At 40.5% G+C, this 13,021-nt stretch overlaps 1 protein-coding gene across 13 annotated transcripts in view; it reads right to left on the bottom strand.

Annotated features, from left to right (window-relative positions):
- Positions 1 to 1,241: 1,241 nt before the first annotated feature.
- The window catches only part of GPATCH2L (G-patch domain containing 2 like), a 38,360-nt gene continuing 26,580 nt past the window's right edge, over positions 1,242 to 13,021 (bottom strand). For all 13 annotated transcript variants that reach the window (XM_027459479.3, XM_072038427.1, XM_027459486.3 and 10 more), the window contains one exon: positions 1,242 to 9,171. In XM_027459479.3, the coding sequence (XP_027315280.3) occupies positions 8,999 to 9,171 (173 nt within the window). In that variant the 3' untranslated portion in view covers positions 1,242 to 8,998. The remainder of the gene's footprint in view (positions 9,172 to 13,021) is intronic.

Here is a 13,021-nt window from a genome sequence, read left to right on the forward strand (position 1 = left end):
ATTCATTTGTAGTTTCAGGTGATTCTCTGAGCTGGAAAATTATAAAATGAACATGGTCTGAAAAACTCCAGTAGAAGATAAAAAAACCACCACTTGGATGGGACCCCACAGCCAGCCCGGCTACTGAAGTTACCACCTGCTTTTGCATGTAGAACTAAGGGTATGTGAAGACAAACAGAAAAATCAGCTTAAAAAAAAAAAAAAAAAAAAAAAGACATCCCAATTATCAAATGAAATGCTTCATTACAAAGAAAAAATGCAGGTAGGTGTGGTACAGCATCTGACTATTTTTGACTGTTACCCACAGCTCACCATATTTGTCAAACCGGGGCACATCCTGTAAGACAATCTGTTCTTAAGAGCTCTTTTCACCTTCCTCCCAACAAAAATCAGCACATCCGACCAGAAACACTTCCCAGTTCCCAGAGGTGTGGCTTGCAGATGAGAGAGAAAAAAAAGCAACATTTCTAAAAATTGGAAAACAAAACAAATTAAAAGGACATGCATAATATTGACAACTTGAAGCAGTTTCTAAAAGATCTTGATCTTTGTTTAAAAGCATTCAATCAGTTTGGGTTCTAATTTTTCACAATTTGTTTGTGGGAACAGTTAATGTAGAAGGAGCCCTACTTCCACAAGTATGTATAGCTGTCAATTTGGGGATGAAAATACATGCAAAAGGAAATTCAAAGTCCACTGCTCATTTGATCTTTGAAGCCACTGCTACCGTGGTTAAAAAAATAAATAAAAGAATGAGGCTAATCAATCTTAAAAGGATGTTAGTGTTGGCAAAATAAATGGATATCCATTAAAATATCAATTGGAACTGACCTACTCATTTAAATGAAATCCTTTTTGGGACTGGGTAGATCTGAAGTGGTGACTTGGAAGTGAAAGACTACTTAAGAAACTCTGGAATCTTTTCAAACTCCAAACAGGGAGCATCACAATTGCCTAGAGATGACATCATGACAAACTGGGAAACAAAATCATTGGAAAAAAAAAAAAAAAAAAAAAAAAAAAAGGACATAAGTGAGTTACCTGAACTCCTTGACTTCAGTTTGCAGTTCAAAGGAAAAAAGCACAGTAACTTCCTACAGACCCTCAGCTAACAGCTTATATTTAAGAAAACTGTCAAGGAAGCATGCAAATTATGGACATTGCAGTCCTGTAAATCTACTTCAGTGTCACTGTACCTTCTCCTACTTTCAACCCAGTTTGTTTTGTATCAGATACAACAATTCTTTCATAAATTGATTTATTTCCAGTTTTTATAATCAGAACAGAGATTCTGCAAGACCCTTGTTCAGAGAATACATGTTTAAGACAAAATAATACAAGCAAGAATCTTATTTACATGTTACCCCCAAAACAGAGTCCTAAGAATCCAGAGTCTATTAAACAGTTAAATCTTATGACCACGTACAACATTTGTAACATGTACAATGTGGCTCGTTACAGGTTTTGAGCAGTAGACCTGTTTGTGAACTCTCTAGGTAAGCTGTCTGGGACAGAAGGAAGCTAGACTGAAACTGATGGCTTTGGCTAACTGTCTGGTGTCACCAGACTTGAAAGAAAACTCAAAGGCTTCAGCAGTGCCTAGGGGCTCAAGTCAGGCCAGACCAGTCTCAGCTCACGGCACTCACACACCATGCTGGACAACAACAAGAGGTGCTGGCATGAGACATTAATACTACGTCCAGGGCTTGGGATTTGATTCATAAAATAGGTTAGGTTGGAAGGGACCTTAAAGATCTAAGCAACAATTTGAACGTGGCATTATTCCTTCACTATATCTTACATCTATTTTGGAACAAAGATAGCACGATGTATTTTAAAGCTGCACTCCACAAGGTCGCTGCTCTGTAAAGTTGTACAAAAAGTACAAAAGTTAGAGCACAGACTCCCAGAAAAGCACTTCCTCTGGTCACAGCATCTCCTCTCAGGTGATTGCAGCACAACTGTTCCACAGGAAGAAACCTCCCGTCTTGCTCTTTTGGTGTGATAGTGAAAGCTAAAAGCCACCACCAAGACACTTCTACTGAGAGGCAGCTTTTTATGCCACAAAAGAGGAAAGATGCAACTATCCTATCAGGGTAATAACCCCACTAATGCTCTTCCTTCACTTGTCTCCAATTCCAGTGCAATGTTCACAGAGTTGAATTTAAAGAACTGAGACAAAGCTGCTGAAGCTAAGCATGAACATCCTGAATGCCACCCTGAGACAGCAGCCAGTACAGCAAGAACGAGGAAGTCCTCAGCAAGGAGCATCTTCCACCGAGTGATCATGTGTCTCAGCACTGCACACTTGTATGTCATTGTACTGCTCAGAAATCAACAAGCGTACAGAAATGATGCATCATTTCAGATGGCAGAGGTAATTTTTTCTCATCTTTGCACCTTCCCATGCAAATTTCAAGACAATTTTTTTAGTAACACCATAAAACTTCCACCACCATGTTTTTTCTCTCTGTTTGCCAAAAGACTTCCCATTTTTCAACAGATCTCTACAACGCAGAAAAAAAAGCCAAGCCAGACTTCTCCGAGATTCTAAACCAGACGCAACTCTCATTTCATGTAGACAGTAAAATCGAACAAAAGTGACTGGAAAATCCTATAAAATTGACCATTCCTCGCCTTTTAGATGCCTCTGTATTTATCTCAGTGGTTTATATTTGGCTACAACACTCTTTCAAGGAAGCTGCTGCTGTCTTCAAAGCAAAGCCTGAAGATACAAAGAACCTACTGTTTCCACAGTGCTTTGTTCCATGGTTAATTTGTCCTTAATGTTCAAACCTCACACCCTATTTCTACCTTGAATTCATCTGACTGTGGCTTCCAGCTTATTTTTATGCCCATCTGCTGAAGATGTGAAATGCTTTATTTCCTGGTATTTCCACTTCCATTGGGGGCTTTCTACTACACAGGCAAGGCATCTCTGATCCTCTTCTGATAAAACCAAAGAGACTGAGCTCTTAAGTATTCTGAATTAAGATCCTTTAGTCCAAAATTGCACTGTAATACAGCTAAAGAAACATGGTGCATTTCAGAATAATAATAATAATAAAAAAGATTATTATTTCTAGGAGTCTGTGCATTGAAAAGCAGCTATAAGAACTTTAGATCGAGTCTGCTGCCTCCATACCAGCGTTATGGTAGCGTTACAGCAGTGTCTGGACAGCAAGGATTAACACGATGTGTGGTTACATGAATATATGAAGGCTGAATAGCAACAGGCAAGCAAGATTTCCTGCCTCTGTAAAGAATACTTTGTGCAGACACTAGAACTGAATGCAGATGAATGTGGAATACTGGGTATTTTCATGCAGGAATGGAATTAAAAGGCTGAATGACAAGTTTTATAGTGTGAAGCTTATGAATAATGACTTACATGTGTTAATGGATTACAAGTACTTGTTGGCTGTGTATAGCTAGTTATACAAGACAAAGAAGCCTAGTTGTAAAGGAAGAATAGGACTTCCCAAGCTTGCTGGAAAAAAAGCATAACAAGAAAACGCCAGGATGATGATATCTATGAAAAAAGAAGATGCAATTTCCTAATAGGGAGGGCAATTAATAACAAAAACTAAGGAAGATGAGTTACTCCTTACTTGAAGCTTCTGAAGTCAGATTACTTGTCCTTCTAAAAATATAATTAAATCCAGTTGCAGGATACCATAGCTAAAAGGTTCACAAAAGCTTTCTCCAGCTTTGAAGAAAGTTAAAGTCTTTTTTGTTACCTGGCACCATGGCTAAGAGAATGTAAAAGAGAGGTCTCACTACATAATTCCTTTGTTCTCAGGTACCCCCTAGACATCCAAACCTGGCCACTGTGAGACAGAATACAAACTAGACAGACCTTCAGCCTGACCCAGTGCAGCCTTCCTTATGCTGTTCATCCCATTCCTTCAGAGGTTACACGGAAAAGAGGCCAGCTTTGCAAAACCCTGATCATCCTCATAATACTGGCAGCTCTGCTTTAAGACAATGAATACACTGGGTCACACACGCAGGGGTCAGCAATACTTTTTCCAATTACTTTCTGCAGATATATGTATTTTGCTTCTTTCTTTCATATAAAAGAAGCTGTACCTGTCCATTTTCTACTTCTACCAATTCTTTGAGTTGGTGCAAGAATTCTCTTTCTGAGTGTGCCAGTTGGCACACTATTCTCAACACACTACAGTCACACTAACAGCCAGGTCTGCACTTGAGAAGGATTTTTACCTGCATTAAAATTGTGATGTACGTTGAGGGTTCCCTATGTCTCCACAACACAAGTCTGTTACCTCACTGAGGGCTCCAGGAACTGGTGCCAGTTCAGTCTCACCTGCCTGTGAGTCAGTTTACTTCTTTAAACAATGAGATGCTTTGGTATAATTAAGAGGCTACGTTCTCTCTCTGTGCCAAGCTCTGTCCTTGTACTGAGTAAAAATTAATGGCTTAAGAATCTTGTCTTGCCTTATGTAAAGCAAGTAGCCCCTTATGTTTTATACTCTAAGAAACTTTACTACATTTTAAGGTACAAAAGCAGGATGTCTCCAATGCAAACACAAACTGGAATAGAAAGCAGTATTACAGTGAGAGCAGATTTTTGTCCTCCTTTGATATTCTCCTAAAATAGTATTACTACTATAACCAATACCCCTCCTGAAGTACATTTTCTGAACAAATGACTGGTAGCAGCCTTTACTTTTGTTTCACTGAAATTTTTCTGGTTAAGAAACTGATCCTGAAGACAACAAATCAAAGTTCTTATCTACTTTACATAATTTCTTTTCAGTTTCCTGGCACATATGTTGTGTTTTTTTGTAGCATGTTCTTTCTTCAGTGCAGAGGGGGATTACAGTGTTAAAAAAGACACACAATCACTCTCACTGCTGCCCCTCCACCTATTTCCCTTCTCATCCTCTGCCCACCGAGCAGCTGTCCACAACATCCGCAAGGTAACAGCATGAGCTTCTGCAATTTGAAGGACAGCACTAACCATCTCAGTGTCATTATTCAGGAATGGTAGCAAGACACACCTCTGCACAGCACAATCACGAAGCTAATCTATCATTCGGTAGCACTACTCCCAGCCTCTTATGAGTTTCTCTCCAGCTACTGTTTTGCTGCTTTCTTTGCTCTTTATTGCACCTTATCTTAAAATCATAAAACCATTCTTTTAATTTGCACCTCTCCAGTACCTACTAAACTGGAACTTAAGCCTCACTAGAGCTCATTGGAACTGCTGGAAACGTGCAAAGAACAGCTACTTAAATGTGTTCCTCCCAGATCTTTCTCTTCCACTGAATGTGCACCTTCTTGCCACACATACACAAAATTCTTTTTGCATAAGAGTTTCATTATGAGCTGGTCTCCATAATCTTTGAAAACCTGGGGGAAATTGCATGATATGACAGGGGCAAGAAGGGCAGTATATTGTGCCTCTTTCTAAAAAGGCATTGAGGACCACCTGGGGAACGACAGACGAGTGAACCTTACCTCAGTCCCTCATAAGTTTATGGAGAAAGTTCTGGAAGCCATTTCCAAGCATCCAAAGGACATAAAGGTGACTAGGAACAGGCAGCCATATTTAACGAGGGAAAATCATACCTATTAATCTGACTGCCTTCTAGGATGAAATGACAGGCTCTGTGAAGGAGCGGAGGACAGTGGACGCTGCTTACATGGACCTTAGCAAGCCTCTCGTGGCAGTCTCTCATAGCATCCTCGCAGCCAAATTGGGGAGCTATGGAGTGGACGCAGCCCAGTATGAGAGGTCAGTGAGAAATTGGTGAACTGTCCAGCTCAAAGAATAATGAACAGTGGTTTGAAGTGTACATGGTGCCAAGTTATGAGAAGCACACCTCAGAAGACAATACTGGGATCGATGCTGTTCAGCATCTTCATAATGATGTGGAGAACAGAACAGAACATACTCTCAAAGAGAGAAGGAAAATATGCCATAGACAGGGGGAGCTGCTGATATGATAGAGGGCAGGGATACCATCCAAAGGGACCTTGACAGACTGAGCAGACAGAATCCTCCTGAGTTCCAACCAAGGTAGATGCAGATTCTTGTACCTGGGACAGGTTTAAGGAACCTGCCTTGGAGGAAAAGAGATGAAGCAAAGAACCCACTTCATTCATTTAAGAACGCTGCAAGTATTCAAAACTGAATGAAGCTACTGGAGTATGAAGATGAATTTAGATAAACACCCTGGAGGAACAAGATGAAACATGACATATGATTCATATAGCTTGTCTGCCAGTCAGGAGAATCAAATTTGGTTGAGAGCCTGACTGACCTACAAATGGATTCCAACGTAGAAATAGGAAAGACAGGGAAGCTACAAGAATTTAGGTCTCCCAGCACTTCCAGGAAGCTGCCATAACCAGAAGCATGATTAATCAAGACAAGGCCTGCTGTAGTTACTCTTCAGTAGCACGACAGGTACATTCAACCTTTAAAGGCAAGGAGGACCTCCTAGGAAGCTTACAACCTTAGGGCTTACTCAGATGAACAGTGCCACTGACCTCAATAGGAAAATCTGATGATAATTTATCTTTCACTGCCCCCAGAGGAAAATCATGTGAAGTCTGGTGTCCTTCCTCCCAAGAGGGAGATGAAGGCTGTCGATTCCCTAACACCTCTTGTAAAGGTTTTAAACTGTCCTGCCACCACAAAAGAAACAGTATTGCTCTGAAGAATACTTGGAATATATCTTGCTGTATCAGAATTGTTCTAAAAAAGGGGAACATAGAAGACCAGATTTTAAAACTGCAACTAAATGCTTGATAACTGGAATGAGTCTGTTAAATAGACTCAAACCAAGAGAGGTTGTGGAAGAGCCTTCATGAGACAAATACTGAATTGCACAAATGCTCTTTCAGGGGACCACTCCCTGCAAGTTGGGTTACAAAGCTCTAAACCAAAAATTTATTTGCTGGCTGTCAGGAGAATGTGACCACCATTGCCTTCACTGTGCTCACAAGTACAAGACAGACAATTGCCTACTTTTCAGGTTTCCTTCCTCTTTATAAATTCTAGATCACAGGCCCTCCAAGTGTTTAGATTTCTTCCATTACCTCTCAAGCATCACTGAGCCAAGTGCTCCAAGTACAAAATAAGACAATCCAAGGGCTTCTTTAAAACAGGAACACTCCTCATTCCACAAAGCCTTCGCTGCTTGTCCCATAATCCAAACTGACCTCTGTACACCTTTGGCAAGGTAAAAAGGCTTTCCCTGTTCTAAATAGTTCTAAAATGTACCACTAAAAACAAAATAATATTTTGAGGGGGATTTGCATGGGCAGATCTGACAGTTTGCTTGGGCTGCGAAATATAAATCCAATTTGGATCTCTCCCCACGAATAAGTAGGTATTAGGGGATCAGACACAGGCCGTGTGTCTGTAATGTAACTGTATTTGTCAATCATGATTTAGACTGAGCTGTTCAATTTTTTGTTTTGTATACGTTATGACCATTTAACATATTAATACATAATTAAATATAAAACACTGCCTTATAGCTTTGAAATCAAATCTGTCCCTCAGCTATTTGATTTAAAAGGGAGAGGCAAACACTGTAAAACCACTAAAAACACTGCAAAAAAATGGTAAAAACAGTGCTAACTGCACTTCCACATTCAAAATGAGTTTTACAAGCTTCAGTTGCCCTGTCTGGAAGCTCCACCCAGAGAGAAAAACAAAAGTAATTGTGTTAATACAAATATGTCTTATTTTTAAAGGACTTGGGAACCCATGAGGCCATGGGCCCTTTGACATGTGCTATACAGGTATATATCCTAAAAATTTAGCCCAAAATAAATTCCAGGCAGAGTAACTCAATAAAAGTACATGTAATGTGATCAAGAATAGATGAAAAAGAGGGGAGAAATCACTATCCGTATATTCTGCAAGAGAGAAGGTAACAGAGGACCAAGTGCAAGCATTACAAAGAGAACAGAATCTCTTCTGTGCATGCTGCAGAGTAAAGTACAATCAACAGCAGGTGGAGACACCTCCAACAGATAGAGCAGACAATGCTTTTTTGAAGGGAGTGAGAACATGAGACAGATATGGTCTGATCAGTACCAAGAAGGCTTTGAACACAAGTGACACTTTAAATCTTTTTTTGTTGTTGTTGTTGTTCAGTTACATGGTAACTTCGATGGAAAATGTCCTGGGAAATGCAGACAGTCTCTTTTGAAGTTAAACACTGAGAAACAGAAGTTAGATATAACCTCTACCATACTTGAAGGATATTTGAGGGCCCAGGTTCCTTTCCATGACACCAGCTTCCACATTTATGTCCAAGTGGTTCTTCCAAATCCTTATCCAGTAGGAAATTTAGGAAAGAACATGCACTACACAAAGCAAGATGAAAGACATTCAGAAGAAGGGAGAAGGAAATGGACCATGCTGTCAGTGAGCCTGGGGCAATTTCTGAATGGACAAGCACTGTATTTGCTTCACTAGAAGCAACATGGTTTGAGTTCATTCACACATGGCCTAAAAACATTCTGCTACTACAGAATTCAGGTTCCATGTTTCATCTTGTTAGCATTCCCTCCTAATTCCCCAGCCAAGAAGTCTTCCTGGCCTTGGAGAAAGCAGGGGGACTTTCACACAGAAAATGCCAAATGCAGTAAATAAGCAACATGTCCATGGGTGAATATAGACCAAGATCTGAAAATCCAAAAGATTCTGTATACAACCCAGCACATAGGAGCTGGCATCAGGGAAGGAGATGAATGCATAATAAATACAGCAATAGCAAGAACAGTTTAAAAAGTCACTGCAGTCCCAACACTGATTACCTTTTTTTAAACACAGATTCACAAACATCGTTTAGATATGCAGGGCACGCAGATCTATCTGGACGATGGCACGCATCACGTGCCGATACTGAAGATATCACTACTGCCAAACAAGATGTTTGATGAAGACATACACCAGAGTCAAACACTCCCAAAATCCAGCAAGCTTTTACAGTTGCAATGGTTTCTTTTAGCTGTATCCGGGGCTCTTCTCTGGCGGCATTTTAAAAAAGTTAGTGGAGGCAGCAATAGTGGCTTTCTCAGCTGCTGGTGTTTTCCCTGTCCACTCAGAGTTCTGGGATCTCAGGGATGTTGTTGCTGGTAGGTCTGACTCTGCAGCATCCGTGTGCACAGATAAAGTCGCTGGAATATAAAATTGCAGGAAAGGGGGAGCAGAGGAAGAGAATAGGAAAAGGAGATTAAAAAAAAACAAGTTAGAACAAGTGATTTCATGGCAAACTCCTCATATATATCATTATTTATATAAGGGTGCTATTGATTGAGTTCCTGCAAGTTCTGCCCCCTCCAAATTCTTTGAAAGACAGGTTCTTGAGAGCATTAGCATTCTTGCCCTGATGATTCCCACATGTAGAATTCCAAGCTACCACTAACCAGTCCCCTTAGTCAGAGTTCCTATTGAAAATCAACAAGTCTCTGAAAACTTGACAATTTTCAGGTTGAAAAGCTCAGTTAAAGAAGAGAACATAGGTCACCATCAATACCAATGGTACCATGAACCTCCACATACATCCAATGTGGTAAATCAGACTATTAGAACAAGAAGCTACCTGGCTAAGCTAGGCTGGAATCCATTCCCATTTTCTCAATACAAATGCTGCTTCAAAATGGGACAGGCTATAATTAGCAGGAAGAATTTGCAAATCCACAGCTCAACCAACCAGTAACCCAAATTTCTAGAATGATTGCAAGAAAACCTAGAAATATGAGAGTTTGCTCCCATTCTCAGTATCCTGAATTACAAGCAGAACAGAGTAATGTAATAATTGTGTTTTTATTACAAGCTGCTTCTGCTGCTCTGCAGTGGATGGAGGATAGAGGCCGTAATAAGCCACAACTAGAGGACTGACTGCTTTGAAGTTTAAATAAAAAAATAGCATCAATGGCTGAGGTTCCACACTCAGTAGACCTGGATCCCAACAATCTTGCTCCTGCACATCCAAAACAGTGAGTCATTTCCACACAACCACAACAACGCAGCTGATAACAGCACACACTGTGTTTTACTTGTAGCCCATTGATTTCCTCCATCTGAACATTCCCAAAAAAAAAGAAAAACTAAGCAAAAGTTTAAGCTAATAATCACCACCGATATTACACCACTAGCAGCCTCCCCACTTGGGCTCTTCATCTTTGATCAAAGAAAAAAAAAGCAGGCTTCTTATTATGGGGTGCCATCACAGCATGGGAACAAGCAAATGCATTATCAAGAAATAAAGGGCAAAATTCACTAAATTGCCACTACTCAGACTGTTCTTTAATACGTAGTTTCAGAAGCAGTTGTTACCTTTTAGAATTTTTTGAATTACTTTATAAGTATGAATGCACGTCAAGACAGACAAAATCTATTTATGAGGATTTTTCCTCCAGACTCTCCCCTGCAGTAATAAGTGAATAAGATGTGAATTTCCACACACACTGCTACGTGTGTAGGTGACTAAAGCACACAACTGCTGAACACCTCAGTGGGAAGCTGGACAACTGTTCACTACGTATTTCATGACCATCTATACTAGTGGTCTGCTCTGAGAAATGGAAGACAGATGTGACAATCTTCATGAGATCCCTTTCAAGCTAGAGAATAACTACAATGAGAAGGAAGTTTTACAAAGCATTTTTGAGACAAGCTCTGCTATGCCCCAGGGGACATTATTCCAAATATATCTCACTGAAACTGAGTTTACTGAATACAAGGACACTACCCTTGTGTTTTGAAGCCCCTAGCCTTAGATCACTGAAAATCTGAAGGATTTTTATCACCACAGACTTTCCACTTCCCTAGGCATGATTGTTGGTCAATAAATTGGATGAACTTTTCATCTAATCCAGCACAGCCACTCTTTCTCACCGCCAGATTTTCTTATTCTACTGCCAAACTACACCAGTCAGACTTTTGTTCTTGCTTTGTGGAAGCCTCATGCTTTAGGGCTCTCACACTGCTGAATCACACAGCACAGAAAGCACGAACTTTAATTTTCAATCTCTCTCAACACTTGCATGTGACAACTTATTTTTGGTAGTAACAGTCATCCCCTGACGTGCAAATGAATTTTGAATTTTCTGGCAATTTTTTTTGTTGCTCTCAGCATCCAGGCCTTTTTCCAAAATGTTATTCTTCAACCACAGCTGTGGTATTTAGGCTAATTAGTCTCAAAGGGTGGACAAATAATGGAAGTTTAATGCTGTAACAATAGAGACCTAGGCACTTCTGCTACAACAATACATGTTTTTTGATGTTTATACAAAGGTCTCTAACAAAGCATCCTTTACCAGAACCCATAACTACTGTCATAAAAGCATGTGAGTAGACACGGAATAAACCTAGTTTGCTCGGCTCCCAAATAAACCTATCTCCAGCTCCTTTCTCTCATTCCTGCAATTAGAAGGGAGCTAGCATCTACATCTCATATTCCTTTTATTAGCATCTTCTGATTTCAGCCAAATTCAACTCAAAACTTTCAGTGGATGGCGGTGGCGGGGGAGGCGACAGGGGAAGATTTGTAGCTGCATGTTTAAGAAAGAAGCTAAATTCATCACAATGACAGGGGAGAGTGTTGGCAGAGATTTGAGCTATTTATTCTTTTAGGAAAATCCTATAAAGAATGACACGAGGAAGCCTCTATCTGCAGTCTTGTTCATCACACTAGTGAGGAGTCCGATAACAGATGTATGCAGTAGCGTGATTTAGTGCCGGGAGCTGGCCCCTGATGTGTATTAATACAGCGGCAAAGCGGAACGAGCCCCTCTTCATCACTCATCTCTATAAAAGAGGTGGAATCCGAGATGGCCCGATGTTCGGCAGAGCAAGCCCATTTGTTCTGCTGACTGATGGAGCCAGCTCAGGCTGTGTCCTTCACCTCCATGGGGCACTCAGGTTGCAAAAAAGGAGATCACTGAAGCAGGACCTGGTCAACAAGTGAGACGGGAGCAGTTGGACTCAGCTAAGAATCTATTTAAAAGTGAAGAAATCCAACACTGCGTGTGCCTGCAGTGACAGTCATGGGCTTGCGTTCTGATTCACCCATGTTTCATCTTTTGAAAAAGGAGTAAGACACCACAAACAGAGCCTCTGTAGTGAGAAAATGAGGCTGCCATGATTCCTCAGGGACAGGGGAATCCAGGGTAGGACATTTATGTAGAGATGAGTAAATGTATACAAGGCAGAAAAATCTCCATCTGCCTCAACAACATCTAACAAGTCTAAGAGGCTTCAGTTAATTCTACATTACTGCAGAGTAGTCCCGTGTTATTTCTTCAGACATTAGTCATTCTGCAGTCAGATCACCTTTGGTGGAAATAATACCAGTTTTTAGATGTTTCCAAGTTACATGCCCAGGTTGTGCTGCAGCTGCATTTGAGAGACTTCTGTAGAAAGTTAGCTAGGACTCAGCTGCAGTTACCCTATCACTTGAGTTTCTTTCTGCAAGCACTGTAGCAAACCCTGCCCATCTGTTAATGTTGCTGGGGCTGTTTATAAACAGGGTGTAAGGCAGAGCTCTTTACCATTTCTACCTTTAAAGATCCTGCAGCACTTCTCTCTTGATGATCATCACAAGCAGCTTGCCCAGCTTCCCAGCAACTACACCCTCCTTCCTTAATTTGCAATACTGTTTTTCACCCTCATCCTCCCTAAAAGATTGTCAGACATCTGTGCTACATTCCATTGCTGAGTTCCACTCCAGATGCAGCTTCAGCTCTGTAAAAAGATGTTCACTATACACTCTGCCTAATCAGTTAAGTAAAATGCACATAATATTTTGAAACATGCATGCATTAAAAAGTGGAAGCTCTCCCTATAGAGCATGAGCAGCAATGCAGTACAGAAGTTACACTTTGAACAAAAACTACACAGACAGGTAAAAACATCTCATAATGAGACACTAGCATTCATACCAAGAAAACCTAATACCTCAGAACTAAAATTCTGTGGCTACCATACACGATTTTACTAACCCTTTCACTTCAGAAGTCTGAG

The sequence above is a fragment of the Anas platyrhynchos genome, chromosome 5 (assembly GCF_047663525.1).
Source record: "Anas platyrhynchos isolate ZD024472 breed Pekin duck chromosome 5, IASCAAS_PekinDuck_T2T, whole genome shotgun sequence".
NCBI lineage: Eukaryota > Metazoa > Chordata > Aves > Anseriformes > Anatidae > Anas > Anas platyrhynchos.